The sequence below is a fragment of the Centruroides vittatus genome, unplaced genomic scaffold (assembly GCF_030686945.1).
Source record: "Centruroides vittatus isolate TY-2023 unplaced genomic scaffold, ASM3068694v2 scaffold_752, whole genome shotgun sequence".
In the NCBI taxonomy this organism is placed as follows: domain Eukaryota; kingdom Metazoa; phylum Arthropoda; class Arachnida; order Scorpiones; family Buthidae; genus Centruroides; species Centruroides vittatus.
The window spans coordinates 3,572,236-3,594,792 of record NW_027122716.1 but is presented as its reverse complement, the minus strand read 5'-3'; the positions used below and the strand labels follow the sequence as shown (position 1 = coordinate 3,594,792).

Sequence of the window (22,557 nt, the reverse complement as noted above, 5' to 3'; positions counted from 1 at the left end):
ATGCTAAGAAGGCTATGTAGGGCTTTTTCTAACTTGCAGGTGGGAGGCTTAGCTTGTGCATTTTCTTGTAACATAAACGTAAACAATTTAAAAACATCGGAATTTTTTCTAAAACTGGCCTGTTTACTTTAAGTTGTTTACCAAGGTGAGAACATGTGAATCTTTTGACCCTAGATTGCAGGGAATAGAGGTAGCTTCCATACTTTCACATTCAGTTTCATCGATGTATAGTTTCAGGATATTCTTGTACATTACCCTCTTCATTAAAACAGTCTATTTGTTCTTGTCAACCGTGAAAAGCATGACTTCATTACCTCTTATCCAGTCCTTGCTTTTAATTATGTTTCTTTAAAACATTGTATCACATTTGCTTGGTTTAATGTTCTTCATAGTGAAATGCATCGTCCATCTGTAATATTCCTTCTGGAAATCCAGAAGACCTTTTGAGCTTCTCCACATCCAGCATAGAACACTCTAAACAACGTCTGAGTGGTGGCACATACGAAGGCTCTTTTTTTAATACTTCCAACAAAAACTCAGGGGGGAGAGATACCATCCCAAGTTATTAATTGGGTCACAGAGTGTGTTTCTTTCTTAGGTTTTTGAAACCTCAGTATCCAATAGAATTTATTCTGGTATTTAATACAGAGTTTACATGACAGTCTTTCCTGTAGGTTACAGTGGTGCTTAGGCTTCTACTGCCTTGGCCGCTTATGCCCTAAACTGAGGTACATTTTAATAGTACCCAAATTCCACATTGCACACATAAGAGAACTCAATTCAGATTTTTGAAGTTTATTAGAAACATATAAAGCCACTACAAAAAATACAGCCATTAATTTTCAAGAATGCAGATTTGTTTCCATTAGTTTGGAAGACTCGCTTCATTTCATAATTACATGGTCTATGAGATTACCAAGGTTCCCACTCCATCAATCAATGAGCCTGTGTATTTTGAATCAAAACGTTACATCTTGTGCAGTTTGAAATTAAAATATTAAGTGCCTGAAAATGGTGGAAACCATTCACTAAAATAAATTTTTTACCATTTCTGCTGGATTTTAGTTTTTTGATGTAGTTTATTTAAAATTAACCAGTTTTTACTAGTCATTATTTTGTTTACTTAACAATTTATTAGTTGATTAATTTTGTTTTTGAAACAATCGCTTACAAAAATATTTTTTACATAAAATTAACGTAATTAAACTATACCTGTACTTTTAATGACATTTTTAAATTTATAATTACAAAAATCTACCAAATTTCTGATACGTAATATCAGACTACAAATTCCAGAAACTGACAAAATTTTGCATTCATGATTTTATTTACAATATTACATTGTATTTCTGCGATAAAAACAATTTTATTACGAGAAATTATCTATTGTGACATTGTCACAATACCATGCTGCAATTTTTAATCATATTTTAAATTTATTTAATTTAAAACTATGTGCTCTCCACCTCAAATTAGTACTGTAGTGTCTTGCCCCTGTACATCATACTTTTCCATTAGGAATGGAGTCATGCCAATCATCTATTAACTGCTTTCAGGGGAAGTTTTTAATTGAAATAATGTGACCTCCTGTTTGCATCAGAAGTTCATATATAGTTAATTGGTGCCTCCTGTCTCCAAGCTTTCCATATCTGGTCTTGAATTTCACTTATCTAACACCATTCTCGAGATTAAGGAAGGAAAGACAGACAATGACAGTGGAAATTTATAAGTCTACAATTTTTTCAAATTGCAGCCCAATAAATAATCAGATTAATGAAGATGCTATACTAGCCACCGTGGTGACTTAGCTGGACTAATTACTACACCTATAACAGTGGGATTTTAGAAGAATGCTAATGTTTTCAATGGTTAACGTTACCTGGTTAATGATCATCCTCAGACTCAAACAAGTCAAACTCCAATTTTGACAACTTAGGTGACCCATTAACTGGGTTAAAACATTAACATTCTTCTAAAATCCCACTGTTAAAGGTGCAGTATTTAGTTCAGATTATTTTAAAGTAATATTTCTTATTTAATTAAACTTTTTTTATAATGATTCTTAAGTATTACTCTATCATTAATGAAAGATAAATAATATTCAAATTTACTAACCACATATCTTCTAATTCCTTTGGACTGAAGATCCTGTTGTTTAATTTCTAATTCAACAGTATTTCGCTTTCTGTTAAAAATGAAAGTGCCATGGAATTTTGCATGACCACCTTGTCTTCTAATATAAAAAGTTAAGTGAAATCTAATAGTTAATGAGCAATTATTTATTGTGACATGATCACAATGTTGGACTGCAATTTTTAACCATCTTTTAATTTTAAAAAATCATGTGATTTCTGGTCAAGACTGAAAGTTCATACATAGTTAATTGGAATCTCCAGTCCCTAAACTTTCCATACATGGTCCTGATTTTCATCTACTTAACTCTGTTCTTGAGATAAGGTAAAAATTTTGAATTGAAACCATGTGACTTCCAGTTCAGACCAAAAATTCATGTATAGTTAATCAAGGCCTTTGGCTCATAAATTTTCCATAGCTAGTCTAGATGTTTTTGAGATTAATGAGGGACAGGGGGATATGACAACAGTGGGAATGTATAGATCTGCAATTTGATTAATTAATTTCTACTAATAAATGTATTATATGTAAAGGATACACCCATTGCTCAAGAAAAGTCTTGATATCTTTTCCAGTAACAGTAAAAATAGCTTTCTGAAACTATAATAAAAATATAAATAATTTCATAAAAAGATTAATTCCAAAAACATGTTTATCGATAATGTAAAATAACAAAATGCCACTTACACTACTAGTTGACAGTAACATGTTAAACCAAACATTACTAGTAACTTTCTGCTGAGCAGCTGAACTTGCTAAAGACAACAGCTTATTAAAAACCTAAAAATAAAAAAAAATAAATTCCTATAATTAGTATTACTTGAAAAATGAGTTATCATCTTACAATCATTCTAACCTGTAATAATAATTCTCTCCCAAGTCTATCTTCTAACATCCGAATAACCAAATGAGATTTTTTCCACAGTATCTGATTATATTTAGGTGAAGTTGTATGTAAATGTTTAGTTGGAAAATAGAAACTTCCTTCTTTTCCAGAATTTGAAACAGATCCAGAAGGCATAGCACTACAGTCTAATATTATACCATCATGTTTTTGTTCATATGCTATTACATCTTGTAGATCCTAAAAGAAAATTATTAAATTATAATTATGGATTTATGCATAATTATCATTCAATACTTTAAAGATTTAGAATTTCTATAATATTCTAGATAACAAATACTTAAAATACTCTTAGAAATATTTTAGTTACTACAAAGAACATTAAATATTGTAGCTGTACATATTCTACATATAATAATGTAAAATTATGTCAATAAAATACAACCTCAAAAATAATTTAAATTCAGTAATATAAATAATGTTAAAAAATTAACACAATTATGTAGAAAGCTTTATATTTGTATAGTTCAAATTACATCTTTTATTTTTCTATCAGTTTTATAGAGAAAAAATAGGAAAGCATTTAAAAACATTTCAGAAAATACAATTTGCAATTTTTTAAAATTTATTTTAAAGAGATAATCGGTCATACCTTATGTATCCAATAACGATATTCATTATTACCAAATGCTTTTTTATAATACTGTCCTGCTAAATAAGATGATATTCCTTTTGGAAGCCATACATCTGACCTAATAAAAATTTTCACAAAAAATATTTTTAATAACATATTTTATAAAATTATATATGATGATAAATAAATTTATATTTACCATGAATACATGCTGATAAAACAACCAAAAAACTGTTCAGCTACAGAATGAGACATAATTTTACGAGACAAATACGTCTGATCAATGATGTGTCGAGAATGAAGCAAGTTTGTGCTACAAAATTAATATTTAATTTTCAACAAATAAAAATATTAATTATATATATTTTTCTTACAATAAAAAAATAGATATCAATTCATTTTTATAAATTGTATTTATTTAATATTTATATCTGTTTGTTGAAGTAAAAAAAATCATAATGTTAAATCCACTTCATCTAGTAATAATAATAGCAAGGTTGAGGCCAAAGTTTTAAACGTGAAAATGCGTACGTCAGACGTTCAGCGTCGCCTTCCTGTAAGCCTAGAAGTTTGATAATGGTGTTTGGAAAGTCAGTGGAATCATGCTCGACATTCCAAAGGCCATTGTCAAACTTCTAGGCTTACGGGAAAGTGGCGCTGAACATCCGACGTGCATGTTTTCGCATTTAAAACTTCGGCCTCAGCCTCGCTAATAGTTCTTATACTAGTAATATGTCATTAGTTGACCATTCAACTAATGACAATCATTTACGTTCCGTTCGTTACTCTATTTTTTCCAAAAAATTATTTTATAACAACAACAAAATAACTATTTGAGAAATAGTTCAAATATTAAGTATTTATATTTTGATTTTAATACTAAAAAGACATAAAATATCAGAACTATTTAAAATATAGCATTTAAAAATCAATGACAATTGAATGTTTAACTTGATGATAATAATAATAGCAAGGTTTAAATATGAATATGATTATTATTATTCCAGATAAGTAGTTACTTTTTTTCTGCCTCTTCAATCTTCCTTATATGCTAATATAATTTCTCATTAATTTATTGTTGGATCATCATGGGTTTTGTCAGCCAACATTCAGAGTATCCAGATAATGAGAAATGGAACAAAACAAATCAGAATCAACTCACCAATAAAACTGTCTGACTCAGACTTGAGTTTAAGTCTCCAGAATGGCAAGCTGGTGCCTTTACAGTCATCTGGCAGCTGAATTCTAATGCTTTATGAAAATTCATTCACATTTTCTATTCGTTGTTCATTACACTTCAAATAACTTTGTAGTGTCTGTCTCTTTCAAACAAATGATAAACTGTTCCTTAAAAATCATCAATAATGAAATCTAAGACTGTCAAAATCTCTTCTACATTCCTTTTGCAAATCTTATTAGTAGCACTCAATAGATATAGATAAAAATTTGATCCATCTACACTTAAAACATCTTTTTCCTCATTTCTCATTAAATCTGTTTTTAATATGATTACTTTCCTATACACTTCCAAAAATTACGATTAGAAAAATTTGTCTATCTTGGTATCTTTTAATACGTGTTTTTGGCTACTTTTTTGTCATGAAAATCTGTCAGCAACAGTATTAAAGTCTTTTGACAGATTAGTGTATGATTTTTAGTTTAAAGGAGTCATAGAAATAAAGACTTGCATCTTAGTCTTTGAAAGAAAAAAAAAACAAACAAAATTGCTTATTATATACTTTTGTCTATTTTGGATGTTCTAGTGAACTAAGACTTGTCATACTGAGGGAAGAGAAAAAGACAATTTCAAATTAAAATATATTTTAATGTAACATAATATTGTATAACAAGTCCTAGTTCACAAGAATGTCCAAAGTAGACAAAAGTATAATTTAAGTAATTAACATATGTCTTTATGTCAATAAATTTATTTTCATTTTATGTTTCATTATGTTTTCATTTTTAAATTATTTTTAAAGTTAACCTATGAATGGCAGCTTTTCAGCACAATAGAACACTTATGCAGAGAAGCCACCCGTTGCCCCTGTAGGCCCCTGTAAAGTTGGCTATCCAAATGGAAAAGTGCCATTTAGGAACTAACTTTTACAAATTGAAAAAAATTGAATGACACTTTTTTCAAATAAAATAGATGCTTACTTTTAAATGAAAATGAAAGATTTTTTCATCTAAAGTTATTTTTTTAAATAATTCGTACTTTGAGAAGTTAAAGACAAGAAACACATATCAACAAGAAAATTGCTTAATCTTTATGACAAATCAAATTGCACAGGAACAGCTTAGAGACAGCTACAGGAACAGCTATAGAATTCCTCAAACTACATTAAATAATAATCTAGTAGCAAAAATAGCATCAAAGCAATAAAGTGAAAAGAAGAAAACAAGAAGAATCTGTATAAGTCTAAATTTGAAAATGTAGATTAGAAATAAAATTGTAAATTTACTTTCTTTATTATATCATATATAAATATAACTTTAATAAATATTTTATTTATTTTGAATATACAGACTATGCCATAAAACAAATGATAGCCACACCCTAATAATATATTCTAAGATAAACAATTATAAAAAGAACAAGACAAACGTCTAGACATCGATATTCTACATTATTTTCTTACAGTACAATTTATGTATTTTTGGTAGTTAAGACAAAGCAAATTTTCAACATCAATTATAGGTGCTTGATGTCTACAAAAAAACTTGTTCACATATAGAAAGTTTCTGTAGAGATAACTCAATAAATTACTATATTTTTTGCATATTTTATATATGTTATGGACCAAGTGATTAATAGGGCATTATTCATAATGCCTAGTCATTATGAATAATGATTAAAATGGGTGCACAGTCTGAGAAATATTGATTAATTTATCAAATTGATCAGTCATTATGAATACTGCTATCACCTAGTTGGGCAAAGTGATGATAATATGTCGAGGAGTGATCATCCAACATAAGCTAGCCAATCAGCACTTGCAGGCCTTAAAGCAGTCATGGCAATAAAAAAAAAGTGAGAAAAAAAGAGTTCACACTGAAAAAAAGCTAAAAAAGCTAATAGTGTTAAAATGAACAAAAATAGGCGTTATTAAAAAAACACAGAAACGCGCACATATTTTGTATCAATAACATTGCATATGATATTAGATTGATTATTAAGTGGACTGATAAGATTAAATATGAAAATAGTTAGGCTGAGTTTATACTCCAGAAAAGTGACCAGTAAGACTGCATTAAGCCAGAACAGGCCTGCATTAAGTTTTCATGTACCCCGTACAGAATTCCCACCGTTACACAGCAAAGCAAATGGAATAGTAACATAACTACCAGAATGTGTTTCCATATAACATGCCAAATTTCAAATGCCATTTATTTCAAGGTACAGTACATTTTTTGATTTCTTCATTAAAAAAAATGTAATTAAAAAAGAAGAAAAAACAACTTCTGGCAGAATCAGTGGGTTGCATGTTCAGGGCAAGCAAAAGTTCAGTGGGAAGCCGAAATGTAGGTTTTGCAAAATGCATGGGAGCCGCAGTTCTGTACTTTTTTATTCTGTACTGCAGTTCCGTACCTCGATTTTATTATATAATATAAAACAAGTATTGAATTTTTTTAATAAACATATTTTCACAAAATTGTAGAAATAAAACTGTAAAAATAATAATAAAAAGCAGAAATTAACACTTTCAGCAAGAGCCCCATAAAACTCAAAAAGAGCCGCATTTGCCCATGTCTGTTATATAGCAATACCACTAGTAATTGTGACCCAATCAATTATTTGGTAATTTTATCAATATTTTTAATCATTTAAAAATTACAGAAAAATTACAGAATTCATTACTGGTAATACTAGTCTCTAAATCTATTCCCCTGAATACAATAAAACAATTTGTTAGTCATTCAACCCACAACTGACAGAGAAGAGAGTTTATGAAAACAATGTAATTAAACATTTAGCAGTTTGTTGTCCTTCACAGTGGGGAACCGGCAGAGTCTATTACTTTCACGGGAGAAAATATACAAAGCTTTCTACTACCCTGAAGTTGAAAAATAATACAATCCCATGAAATTTAACAAATCTGACATTAATAAGTAAATGATGAAATTATTTACAGAAAGTTGATATTTGATAAGTTTAGTTTTTTGCTCTTATAGATCAAATTACAGAAATTATAAATAAAAATCTCATTTTTTAAAAGTTAAAATCATAAAATTTTGCTTACAAAAGATCAAGATGGAACGCACGCTTTTTATTTTTATAATCGCTAAAAATAACACTGTAATTAACGTCTGAAAAAAGTAATTGAATCGAGTCTCACCTCCATATTAATTAACGTGCATTGGTGTAGCCAGAGTTTGTTATGGGGGGCCTAGTAGAGGCTGTAATTTTCTGGGGAGGGGCACCAGGTTAACTGGGGGCGTGCCCACCCATGCCCCTTCCTGGCTACGCCCATGTTAACGCACCACAGTAATTAATTGATTACGTTGCATCAAATTAAATAATTTATAAAAATTAAAATAATAAATACATTTATAAAATAATTGGCTGTATCTGTTCGCAATGATAATGTAAAACACACTGTACTTATAGTTTAGCATTTCCGATATTTAATTTATTTTTGAATTTTAAAATATAAGAAAAACAATTTTTTAAATAAAGTTTTATGCATTTATATCTGCAACTTTAGATAATACAAAGATATAAGAATCCATCAAAAAAGTTAATTAATAATAATTAAAATCAAGAAAAAATATAAGTTTCTTTCGAGGTAAGGAAACTTGTAAAAAGTCAGGTACGCGATCACGTGATGCCCATCTCCCCACTTTGCATAACCAAACGGTCGAGGTTGAATTAAAACCCCAGCAGAAGTAAAAACGAACATCGAGCACATATATAGGACAATAAACTTGAACGGGAGCGAAGATGAGACATGACACCATGTAATTTATGCTAATTACTTTCTAATATTAAAAAATTAAAATCTTCAATAAATTATAATTAAATTAATTTTTTGACTGAGTTTGACTAGAAGCATATCGAAAGGCTAGATTAAAGTGAAAATAGTGGTTTTTCGATGCTAAATATTTACAAATTAATTTTTTAATTTGGTGCCGGATTGACCGCAGCTGTTCGAATGCGCACGCGCGTGACAAGTTTTATAGTTTCTGTCGAAATGGAAAATGAAGGACATCGTTAGAATGCAGAAAACCATGGTGCATGCCAAATATATAAGCACTCACTTAAAACCAAACTTTTGTCTTTGTCTAAAGATTGTCTCTACAGAAGTTATTAATATTTAGGATATTAGTTTAAAATCTTGTATTTCCTGGCACGAGATTCGCTCGATCTTTAATTTTACACAGTGCTAGAAAGATACAAGCTTTGAAACAAGTGTCCTACAACATTTTATTTAATAACAACAGTAGAAATCAAATTTATTATCGCTCAACAATTATTATTTTCGGTTTTTCTACGGTAGTCAAAAACGAGTAATGTCATCGTTTAAGCTAAAGAATAGCAGGCGGTTGGGAAGAAGTTTGCTTAGCAACTTACTTCAGAAAGTATTGGGTTCTATACAATTTTCCGTTGTTAAAACAGGAGTTTCTACTGTTAGTATTAAATAAAATCTATTTCTTTCTTTTGTTCACTGCGCTTAAATAAATACAAATGCTAAAAATAATGCTGTATAAAAATCACTCTTAACGCCGAACTAGAAGTGTACTTATGTCTTAATGCAGCTGCAGCTTATATCGAAGCGCCGTGGAGATCGGTATTTCACAAGGATATAAGCAACGAGAACCCACGTGCAAATTCCTACAGCATGTGCAGAGTATCAAGCTTTGGGAAGCTCCTCATTTTGTTAGTCTATATAAATGTAGTACACTACATGTGTATACGACAGTGCCTTATCATGTCGCGCACGGTCCATAAGGCAATACAGGGACGTGCTGGTCACTATTTTGCTCCTGAGCGCAATTACGAAAAAAAAAAAATTTTACATGGGAAGTGAAAAAAAGCTAAAAAAGTGCATTTTTCTCAGAAAAAGCTAAAAAAGAGAGGAGCTATGAAAAAAAGCTAAAAAAAGAGAGTCACTTTAAGCCCTGGCACTTGCATCTAAGTTGCACATGCATATTGTGTTTAGTACCGAATGTTAAATTTATGCAACCAATAGTTAATCTTGTGCAACATTTTAATTTGATTAAAAAACTCCACTTATTTCATTTAGAAATATTTATTTTTTATGAATTATTTCAAAGTATTTTAAAAAGAACATGTAATCTTTTAAAACTAAGTACTATTAACTATATTAATTAAATGGTAAAATTTTACCTATGTGCCCCATCACGGCGGCGGTCACGATTGTTCCTGTTCCTGATGGACTCCTCCCGGAGGGGAGCAGCCGGCAAGCCTCCGATTGTTTAACAACACTAGTTATTGATACATGTGTTCAAGAACTACCGTGAATTAATTCAAGTGTTACAGGAAACTTCTGGAATTTCATTTTTGGTATAAATTATATAAAAAAATTAAATGTTTTTTAGTTTATTTATTCGAGTAATTAAGATTTTGATGCCATTTGGAATTACATAATTTTTTTCTTAGTAGTATTTGCATCTATTAGACTTGCGACCAATGTTGCAGCAGCATCGACTATAGCCTGGGCCTCCAGTAAAATTAAAATGCCACACAAGATTAACTACTGGTCTCATAAATTTAAAATTCAGTACTAAATGCAATACACATGCACAACTCAGATATAAGTGCTGATTGGCTAGCGTAAGTTGGATGATTGCTCCTCAACATATTGTTATCACTTTGCCCAACTAGTTGATAGCGATATTCATAATGACCGGTCAATTTGATAATTTATGTTAAAACACCTAAAATTTATTACAATGACCGATTTTGTTTGTCATTATTCATAATGCCCGTATTAATCACTTGGTCCATAACATATATACAAAAATATATATTGAAGAAAGAAATTGTCTTCTTAAATCACTCATATCCACAAGGAATAAACCCAATTTTCAAACTACAGAAACAATCACCTTGAGGCTATGCCTCTGTGAAATTACACAAAACATTTAAAACAGTTAAATACACAAAAATATTTGTATACTTTTTTTGGTATTATAAACAACAAATTACAAAAAAAATTATACCAGGTGATAAAATAAAAAAAACTCTACCAATAAATTGCATAACTTTTCTGGCAACATTTGGTGGCACCATCTGTTATGAATTTTATTAAAAAACCTTTCATATTATTAATTATTATAAATAGGTAAAAAAAAACTTACTTTTGAAGGTAGAGATGCATTTTATAAAAATTGTAAATGCTAATAACAAGTAAAATCTTCATTAACCTCACTCGAGATATGACACGACCCCCCTCTATCTCCCCCACTTCCTTGACACTAACCAACAAAATTTAATAGCTTCAAATGCCCTTAATACACAATTCTCTCTGCAAATTTTAAGAAATTTTTGACAAAAAGTATAGGAATTATATAAGCTTGAAACAAAATTATCTACCCCTAGATAATTTTCTCAACGTTTCAAGGTAATCCAAAAATATAAAAATTTGGGAGAGGGTTATTTTTTGACTGATTGCCATACTTTTCCTCAGTTACATATAACAACTGGGAAAGTAAGTCATGCATAGTAATGTGAGGAGTTTGGAATACTACAAATCAGATTTAATGATACTGAGTCATCCAACCTTGTTATGTCTCAACAAGAAATATTTAAATCTTAAACATTTGTTTACTATGACTTGTGATGTTGAGATTCATTAAGCATTTCAATGTTAAATACAAAAAAGTTCAGGCCAAAATTTTGTTCTTTTTGTAGTATATGATAATCTGGTCTGAGATAAATGCCTTAAAGATTCTCTGGAACTCACTTCTAAGTATGTTTGAATATCATGGTCTTTCCTCAGATAATTTTTCCTTTATAATAATTCTTTATCTGTTACATAGATCCCATGGCTAATCACTTGTTTAAGAGTTTACAAACTTTTGTAAGCACAGACAATTTAGGACACTTTCAAATAAACCATCACCTTAACTTTCAGTAATTTTTTTTCCATAACTTTCTATTATTAAAATTCTGTTTTTTGGTGTTTCCAGTTATTGCAAATTTAAATTTAACTAACAATAAAAAGCTTATATTACACTTGGAAATTGATGATATATGACAAGTCAATCAGATGATACTGGCATCATCAAACTCCAAGCTCTCTTCTCATTTGATCACCCATACATATAATTTAAATTTTAAAATAAAACTTACTTAAGAATGGTCAAGGTAGCATATGGTTTTGCATCAACATATGCCTCATCAACAAAAACTTGTTTATAACAAGAGTAAGGATAACGACTTGATAATAATTCTTCATAGAATTCAAATGCCTAAAAGAAAAAATATATAGATTAATCATTCAATTTTTTTATTGATTATTTATTTAGTAAAATATTTTAACTTAATTTAAAGTTTTTATTTACACACACTATAAAACAAACTGTGAGATGCTACACAAAAATTTACAAAGTATGTCTGTAAACAAACAGTTATTCATTATAAATACTATTGTCCATCATCACATTCAAACTAGTTCCCATCAGAGAGTAAACATCTATCACAGTATGCCTCCCACAAATAGAATGCCTTGCAATATCATCATTTGTGATTCAATACTGCCTGTGATTCTTCTTAGATCTTGTTTACTGCCACAAATTTTTCCTCTTTTAGCTTGAATTTAAGCTCGAGGAATAGAAAGAAGTTGTAGGAAGCCAAATCTGGGTTATGGACAAGTGTCATGTTGTTGAACACCAAGAAGTGTAGCATGGTCAAGATGTTTGAGCTGGAACATCATTGTGACAGAGAAGCCAGTTTTTCTCCCATCATGTCATGGGACATTTTCTCCATACACATTTCCTTAATTGCATCAGGACATCACAATAAATGTTGCATTCACAGATTTGATAATGTGGGACAAATTCCTTATGGTCAATTTCATCTATGCCAAAAAAACATTGTAAGGTGAAAATTAAATATATCTTCCACAACCTTTAAATTTCCAATACAAAACAAATATATTCACTGAACTAATGTTTTCTATCTTTAACCAAGATCTTCATCAGGTTCTTTGTCATTTGCAAAAATGAAATGTTAAGATTATAGAAAGTTTTTTGAATACAAAAATTAATTTTCTCCAGTATGTAATAACAACCGAAAATTTTGAAATACTGCAACTTGAACACTAACTATATAGTGTATTTACTTGGACACATGGCAAATTTTATCACTAATTTTTATTTAGTTGATATGTGTATTAAGTGCTTGTACACGTTTCGGGCTGTTGATGCCCCTCTTCAGCCAACTTGTACTTTGGTCCTGTATCTGTTGTCTATATGCTGACTGTTATGCATCTTCTTCTGATGAATTATGCCATTTCTGTTTTCTTAATTCTTATTGTAGTATTTATGAAACCGTGCCTATATAGTTAGTGTTCAAGCTTGAACACTAACTATATAGGCACAGTTTCATAAATACTACAATAAGAATTAAGAAAACAGAAATGGCATAATTCATCAGAAGAAGATGCATAACAGTCAGCATATAGACAACAGATACAGGACAAAAGTACAAGTTGGCTGAAGAGGGGCGTCAACAGCCCGAAATGTGTACAAGCACTTAATACACGTATCAACTGAATAAAAATTGGTGATGAAATTTGTCATGTGTCCGAGTAAATACACTATATAGTTAGTGTTCAAGTTGCAGAATAAGTACTGGCACGGTTTCATAAATACTACAAAATTTTGAAATAATTTACTAGACAGAAATCTTTCACAATAATGATGTGATCTATCTTCCAAGGAATAATATATAACTACCAATGCAGATGCTCATCACAAGTATAGCACCACACATAAGATATTACGTTACTATCTTTGAAATTAATACAATTTCCTGATTTGGTTGCTTTGTAAATCTCAAGTGTTTCCAAGGCCCTGATGTGGTCCATTTTAAATGATTTTTTGTGAGACTGCTGTTATTCAAGTCAGCTCTTACATTGGGGTCTGTGGCATACGTTGACAGGTGAAAAGCAATATCAAGTCAATGTTGCTTTTTTGGGGTTTGGAAAACTTGAAGACTTTCACTGGAATGATTGCTGTTTGGTTTCAGAATCTTATCTGTAAATCCAACTCTCATCACCAATAATGATCATCTATAGAAACTGAGTCATTTGTGACCTAGTCAAAGCTCCCAACAGATTTTATGTGACACCTCTAACAGCACAAACTTAGTAGTATTCTTCTTCATGTTCAGTTCCAAAAACAGAATGCCTTAACATGTGCCAAAAGACAATTCAGCATCCCACAGATTTCATGAATTGTTGTTCTACAGCCTGCCACTATCACTGCATGAACTTTGACGATGCTTTCTGTGTCATGCTTGTAGAGAGATGGCTAGAATAATCACCAATGTTGATGGACATACAGCCACAACCACTTTTAAACTGACTAAACCACTTGCAGGCAGGTGTGAGGCCCAATGCATTTTCACAAAATGTTATTTGAAGCATTTTATGAGTTTCTACAGCATTTTCACCCAGCCTGTAACAAAATTTGAGATGGAAACATTGTTTATTCACACCATCCATTTTCATGTATTGCATAGACCTGTGTTTTTTAAACTGTGATATGCTGACAAATTCAAAGTGGTATGCAAAGCTTTCACTTGACCTGGCAAAGTCATAACTTGCTATAAATGTGAGTTGTTTCACTCATTAATTTTTGCATGAGAAAATGGTAATAGTTGGAGTTGGCAGCGTCACCTCAAGTGCGAGGCATCCTAGTAGGGTGCATCAATCTTGCAGTGACTGCCACTCATATCAACATGATGTGATAGTCAGTAAGAGGCAGAAACCAAGATCAGGCATATAATGCTTTCTCAGTCGGTTGCAATTCCCATGGCCACAATTTCTAGGTTTGGCTGCTTTATGCCAAATTAAGCTACTATTTTTCTATTTGGTGGATAAAAATATTGTTTGACTCTACTGTTATATCAAATTTTTCAGCTATTTTTACTGTTAACTAATAAAATGAAAATTTTGCAATTATTTTTAATATATATTAATAGATTGTGATAAATATATAAACTGGAAAATTCTTCACTGGACACTTGCTTACTAAGTTATCGTAACAAAGTATATTTTGGCAGTTTTATTTAGCTGAGAGAACCAGGGCAGAATAGGATGTGCCCTTCTGGATTTAAAATTCAGGACCTAATGGACACTGAGTGAACTACTCATGCTATTTTTTATGGTAACCACTAAAAACTGCTTTATAGACAAACAAACAAATTTGTTATGTCCTTCTAATCCAAAATTTACCAGAAGTTAAGAATCACTCATAAGACAATTTTAACTCATGAAATTGTCAAGAGGAAATATCTTGACAAGGCTTTTTTAACTTTGAGATGAAGTATACCTTTTCCTCAAAGATAAGACACCTCTTGCAGGAAAGTTCAAAAACATATTTTGGAATTCCTGCCTTGCATACCATGCAGACTTATTTGGGAAACTGAACGAGCTGAATCTGTCTCTGCAAGGATATGGGCACAACATTTTTACAATAGAAGAAAAAATTTCAGCATTTCACAAGAAACTGTTTTTCTGACAGAATCATGTTACACATGGAAATCTAGATGCAAGATGCATTTCATATTTTGTCCAAATTTCTTGAACTGAACTCAATCACTGCCACTCATTGACAGAAAATACAAGTTGTTATCACAAAACATTTGCAAAGGCTGCACTCATGAGTTTTTCATATATAAGAGAAGTGACACTGAGAGTTGCTAAGTAATGTTGCCATTCGTGATGGACAATGTAATGCAATCCAAGTTTTCTGTCCAGCAGCAAGAAACGCTGATAGACATGGCATCAGATCATCATATGCATGAACTTTTCCAGGAAAAATCACTAACACAATTCTAGGGTAAAGCCAAAAAAAATGTATCCTTCAGTTTCAAACAAAGCAATTACACTTCTTCTTCCATTTGGATCATCATATTTGTGTGAGAATGCATTTTCCACCATGGCTAATATCAAGACTAAACCCAGGAACTGCCTTCATCTTGAACCAGATTTGACTGTGTCTGTGAACATCCTTTCACCAAGGATAAAAATCTTAATGTCAAATAAACAGGCACAGGTTTCCTACAAGTTTGCCCTGCTGGGAAGTTATGTTTCAGCTGAAATGTCTTATTTGCACCTTGTTTGCACACTGCTTGCATGTTTGCTGAAATATTAGGGCCACCATTGTTATTGTTTTATTGGACAGATGGGTGTCCTGCAGTTAATGGTATGCCAGGCTATCTGTCTTCAACCACTGGTATTTAAAAGAAAGTTTGAAAACCCTAGCATAGACTTGTCTAACACAAGATCACAAAAATGTCCACAGATACAAAATGACTATGCTGAATGTGCTGAAACAAAGCAGACAACTTGACAATGAGTGCATGTATCTTCAGCTACCATACTACAGTAGTATCAAACTACAACTGCTGTGTGAGAAATTTTAATACTTCAAAAATTTTTGAGTAATATTGTATTCATTCTGTTATGAATATAAAGATTTCAAACATTTTATAAAAAATGATTACGTTTGTGAAAATTTTAAAAGTCAATATTTCATATGAAATTTGAGATTTATTATATTTTTGTATGTATATACAGTTACCTGCAGAAACATTTTCATCCAAGAGAAGCTTTCTCAAAATACTAGAATTACAATGTATTAATCAATCTGAAAGTAAACAAATGCCAAGTGTAGTGTGATAAATTCTGTTAAACAGTTGGCTTGGTTAAAGGACTTAAACTGTAAAAGACTGGCCAAGAACAGGACTTGAACCCACAACTCCTGCTTGCCATGCATATGTTTCCATATTAGATATAGATATAACCATATTGGTCACTCATAGCAGTGACTGGTAATGACTATGGTATCCATAGCCTTCTATGGCTTTCAGCAAACTTATGCTCTTACCAGCATGGTGTGTGTGTGTGTGTGTGTGTGTATATATATTATATATATATATATATATTATAAAACAATACATCCATCAGATTCAATTACTAATGTTAAATCCAATCTTATTTCCAGAACATTCTAAATTTACATTAAAAATTTAAGTTTATTTCCAAGCAGTTCTGTTTCCTGAATTCTGGTAGTTTGGTTATGAATTCACGCCTTGCCAGATGGCCTGGCCACATAGTTTTCCAGTTTTGCCACATCTTTAATGCCTAAATAAAAACCAGTTACCTACCAGAAGGCACCCCCAGGCAGATCGCCCAAGTGTTGCATTGCCATAACATTGCCATAACTGATTATTAAATTTATCATTAGGTGGCAGCCTAACTGTCTATCTATAACCAAATTGCTTACATCTAATAATTAAATTAGCCTCATTACAGTCTGATAAATAATCTGGCAGTTTGTTAAACAATTACTGATTAAATAATAAAAAAAAGACTGTAAGTACTAGTTCAAAATGTAGAAGAATAAAAATTAAAATGTATAATTTACTTTATTAAATAATGAAGCACTGTTTAACTGATGTTTGGGAAAGCAGAATTGTAAATTAGCTCATTTCATTTAGGAATATAATTCACTCCTATTTATTGAAGAGAGGACAAGTCTATTAGTTGATATCATGCTTACTATAGACTTTAAAAGCTTGAAAATCCAACTCTCATTGTCTTGTAAGTGTGAGTTGAATTTCTTTTAAAACTTTCTTTAAGTAACTCCAAAGTTCTGCTTTACTGGAGTATTTTCTTGAAACATCTAATAGTCTAACACCTTCAAACTTTACTGACCTGTCTTCAGAACACAAGCTTTTTAATCGAATCAAATTTTATATACATCCAAAAACATTTCCATTAAAATTTGAATATTCTTCTTTCAATCAAGTTGATAATTCAAAATCTAATAGGGATTAATTCTAATTATTATATCAATTTTTCAAATAGAATTTGAAAAGAAATGTGTAAAATAGAGATTCAATTTTAAAAAATTATTATTATGCAGGCACTAAAAAACACACATGTAAATACAGTTGAACTGCCAATAATGGCCACCTCTAAGCAGCAGAAATTTCTTTGGGAACTTGTTTTTTTATAGAAAAATTACGTACAAAATATGGCCATTTTATATGTTCCTTGTCAGTGGCTGTTGTTCAAAATTTGATTGTATTGAGATTAATTTTTACATATATAAAAGTAACTTATCAACAAAACACATTAATTTAAATATTTTTTAAAAGTCTCACCTCATGCAAAAAATATGTAGAATGTTTCAAAAGTGGTAATAATTGTGGTAAGCAAAAATGTGTAACTTCATGCATATAGGGATCAACCAATATTTCAAATGGTCTGTACAAATTAAAATAAGTAAAACTTCGTTAAAGTGTTAAATTTGTTTAAATACAAAAATAGAATTAACATCAAATTCAAAATTTTTATATAATAATAAAACTGGAAAATCTTGATAAAATTTCACTATGCATTTCTGTTATAAAAAGCATAATTTATAAATATACAATAAATTTTATTATATCAATAACTTAAGTTTCTATTTTATACCTTTAAAAACTTTTGAATCTAAATTTACAGTATCTATATACAATGCAACATTATCATAGTGTTTATCTATATGACATTTGTATATAGATTGTTTATATCAAGTTAAATATTATAGCTGAATGTATTTAAAATAAAATATTTGTTGCTGATATATAATATAATATATATATATATATATTCCTACATTCCAATACTTATGCACAAACCTTTACCATTAATTTGTAATATTTTTTGTTATAAATATTCATTCTCCATAACAATATATAGAAATTAATAAATAATAATTTTGTTGCCTAGGGCTCTTCTGTTTCATTATACAGGTATCCCTTGATTAATATGGTTAATTAATCCCTCGATGCCACCATGTATATCAAAATTGCGTTAATCAAATATGGTATCTATGTTAAGTAAAGACAGCTAGCAAACCCACGTTAATTAAAACACCGCCATGTATATAAAAAAATTGTTGCAATTAATTCTGTACATTAATCAAATTCATATTAATCAAGGAATACTTGTATTATCCTAATGATATTACCTTAGAATATTCCATTTGCTGCAACACAGTGTTAGAAGACAAGTTTTATCTATACATCATTCTGTTATAGGATAACATATTTTGATTTTTTAATTCATCTTATGTAAGTGTATAAACTAAAAATCTACACAATTTTGACAGGCATATTTGATATCTTTTTTAAACATAAATTTAAGAATGTGCTAGCACAGATTGTTGCTCATACTCCATAGATTTAAATTCATGTTGTCATGACAACAATATTCCAAACATAAATGAAACAGAGCAGTTTAATGAGCAATTAATGTTACGTTATTACAATACTCTTGGGACATTATGTTGTAACATAAAAAAAATACAAGTGTCCAGATTTTCTAATAGACTGAATTGTCCTTCTCAACAATGTCACTTTTTTAGAATATATATTTAATAATTTAAAGATAAAAATGTTAATAAAGTACTAACCAGAACCTGTTAAAAATTCAGTTTGATCAGAATATGATTGCCAATTAGTTCAACTGTCATTGTTATTAGAATTTTAAATTGCATTCATAGTAAATAAAATGTCTAAACATTTTCATAAATGCTATTCATCTCTTCTTTCTCAACTACCAAATTCACTTGTGAAAGGAATATAGATTTTTGAAATTATTTCAAAATTTTCATAATATATTTATTTAAAATTCATTATTTTAAATCAATTTTTATATATTTTTCAAATGTCTCACTGAATACAATATTCTTAACAGAAAAAACTTATTTCCATCTATTTAGGTAGGGTGTAATACATTTAAAAGATTCCATTCTGGACAGAACTACTTCACAAAGTATGTTACACATGTTGTCATGCATGTGCAATGATATCCTGTTTGATCAATTCCTTTCTATTATATAAGTATGATTTTATTAGTATTTTTTGTACTGATGTATGATTGATTTTTGTATTAGTATTTTTGAAAGAAATTACTATTTTACTTTAAATGAGAAAAATACAATAATCAAACAAACAAAAACAAAAATCTTATCACCACAGCAAACACTTAAAATGATAAAATTTAATACAATAAAAATAAAATTTACCCAACAGCTAATCCAATATTTGGAGCACAAGTTGGAACAGAAAGATAATAATGATATGTCTTTTTCCTCATATCTGAAGTAAAAACAGTTTCTACAAGATCTCCACATGAAACAGCCACCATTGAAGAATCAACAGTGAACTCCATTTTCCATGTACATGGTTCTGAATATGAATCCACACAAGGAAACCACAATCTGTAATAATCAATAATTTAAATAAATACATAATTTTGGATACTGTCTAATAAATTGTGAATAAAATAATTAAAAACAATTTAAAAAATAATTTAATAACGTAATATCAAATACTTTAATGAATAAAATTTGTGTGTAAGTAAAAGTGTTAACATTGTCAAAGAAGTTAAAAAATACATTCCGTTTAGATATTATTAGTGATGAGACAATATCAAGATTTCTCTAGATTCCAATACCACCAAAAACTCACAATTCTGATTCTTTTGAGTACAGTACTTTCTAATGTTTATTTTAGTTTAGAAAAATTAACGATTTACATTATGAGCATGGTACATTCATTAATTAATAAATATCAAGCTGACAAATGGAAAATGATTGGAAAATCCAGAGAATTTTCATACATTCCGTTTAGATATTATTAGTGATGAGACAATATCAAGATTTCTCTAGATTCCAATACCACCAAAAACTCACAATTCTGATTCTTTTGAGTACAGTACTTTCTAATGTTTATTTTAGTTTAGAAAAATTAACGATTTACATTATGAGCATGGTACATTCATTAATTAATAAATATCAAGCTGACAAATGGAAAATGATTGGAAAATCCAGAGATTTTTCATGTTTCTTTTGAAAGAAACATGAAAAATCTCCATTTATAAGTGGATATGCATGCTTTTATTGTGTACTACAAAATAAATTTGTAATCTTACTTTGGATAAAGTTAATATTGAAACACTTCCCTCAAAGAAATTACAACTAATTAATTCAGTTTTACTCGAAGAAATATCCCATTGTGTCATGTTGAGTGACCATCTTGTAAACTGCTTCCTTGGCCAATGCAATAACCATGGGGATGGGAAGATAAATGAGAAGTTGTATTTTTTTCCACATTTCTCACAATGGACATGTCTTGTAAATGACTTAACTCCATCATATTTAATACTAAATGAGGTTCAGCAAATAAGCTGAACAAATATCATCATCATGAGTTAACCAATTTTTGAATTCATTCACTCGAGCCACAAATATCTAGACTGACTAATCTTAAAATACCAATTTTTAAAACTCAAAACGACATTAAACAGCGTGAACAAGTACTTTTACTCAGAATTGCACAAATCTCAATAGAAAATTTAATTTATTACAGAACATCTGTGAATCATCATACAACCTTTCACAATTATAATGAGAAAATCGTTTTATCATTATAAGTAAACAGATTAAATATTAAAAACAATTTTATATAATATTATTTCAATTAAAATATACTTTTGTTTACATTTTACACTCTTTTGCTGACACTTAAATATTCTTTCTGATTAATGGACTCGATTTGAAACTCGATAGCCTGATAGTTCAATCAATGTCAATTCGCTTGTAATTAAAAATTTTAAAGAGCAAGCACATTTATGAAACTAAAATTAATGAAATTACTAAAAATTTAAAATAAATTTAAATTTGATTTTGATTATTCTTTGGGTAGAACAACACTAAAACAATTTCTATAGTGATATCGCAAAAGAAAAACATTGCAATTAATTTAAAAAATTGGAATCAAGGATTCAAAAAATGCAGAAAAAATTGAATAAATAAAAATTTTAAAAAATGATGATTAAAACTCTGGCCTTTACACCAAAACCAAAACTAAAAATAAAATCAAAGAAATTAAAATCAAACTTAACTGCATAACACACCAGGATGAATATAAAAAGTGCAACTCATTAACCATTTAACTGGTGTGCATACAATTAATACTTGCAAACGTTTCATAGCCCCTTCTGAGCTCTTCCTCAGACTTCTTTTTTTATTTAAAACAAGCTGGCAGTTAACTTTTCGAATATAAATTGAATGGTAATAGATTTCAGATACTATACGAGCATGCATTCCTCTTAAGATGTTTAAATAAGATCAAACAATACGGACTTGGATATTACGGCAGACTTCACCGAGGTGTATCATCTTTACACCTCGCACCCAGAACACCTCAAATGGCCGCAGAACCACCTGCATTAATTTTAGGGAGGAAATGTGCCTTTCGATAGTGTGGCAGGCTCTACTAGACAATAATATTTAATTTACAATCATATTTAAAGTGGAATGCATGCACATTTGAAATCATTGTATTGTTTGATCTTATTTAAACATCTCAAAGGGAACACATGTTCATATGGTATCCGAAATCTATTACCATTCGATTTATATTCAAAAAGTTAACTGCCAGCTTGTTTTGAATAAAAAAGAAGCCTAAGAAAGAGCCCATAAGGGGCAATGAAAACATTCGCAAGTTTTAATCATATGCATACCAGTTAAATGGTTAATGTGAGTCACGCTTTTTATATTAATGACAATTTTACTCATTATTAGCATTTACCATTTTTATAAAACTCATCCCTACCCTCAAAATTAAGCTTTTTGTGATTTTATAATAATTAAAAATATAAACAGTTTTTTTTAAATGAAATATTGTAACAGA

The 22,557-nt window shown here is 29.8% G+C and overlaps 1 protein-coding gene across 2 annotated transcripts in view; it reads right to left on the bottom strand.

Annotated features, from left to right (window-relative positions):
• Taf2 (TATA-box binding protein associated factor 2) overlaps positions 1–22,557 on the bottom strand; it is a 101,923-nt gene that overhangs the window by 59,075 nt on the left and 20,291 nt on the right. For both annotated transcript variants that reach the window (XM_067287946.1, XM_067287947.1), the window contains 9 exons: positions 19,887–20,081; positions 17,977–18,079; positions 11,929–12,047; positions 3,811–3,924; positions 3,630–3,729; positions 2,990–3,217; positions 2,821–2,913; positions 2,672–2,733; positions 2,116–2,233 (listed from right to left, as the gene is read on the bottom strand). In XM_067287946.1, the coding sequence (XP_067144047.1) occupies positions 2,116–2,233; positions 2,672–2,733; positions 2,821–2,913; positions 2,990–3,217; positions 3,630–3,729; positions 3,811–3,924; positions 11,929–12,047; positions 17,977–18,079; positions 19,887–20,081 (1,132 nt within the window). The remainder of the gene's footprint in view (positions 1–2,115; positions 2,234–2,671; positions 2,734–2,820; positions 2,914–2,989; positions 3,218–3,629; positions 3,730–3,810; positions 3,925–11,928; positions 12,048–17,976; positions 18,080–19,886; positions 20,082–22,557) is intronic.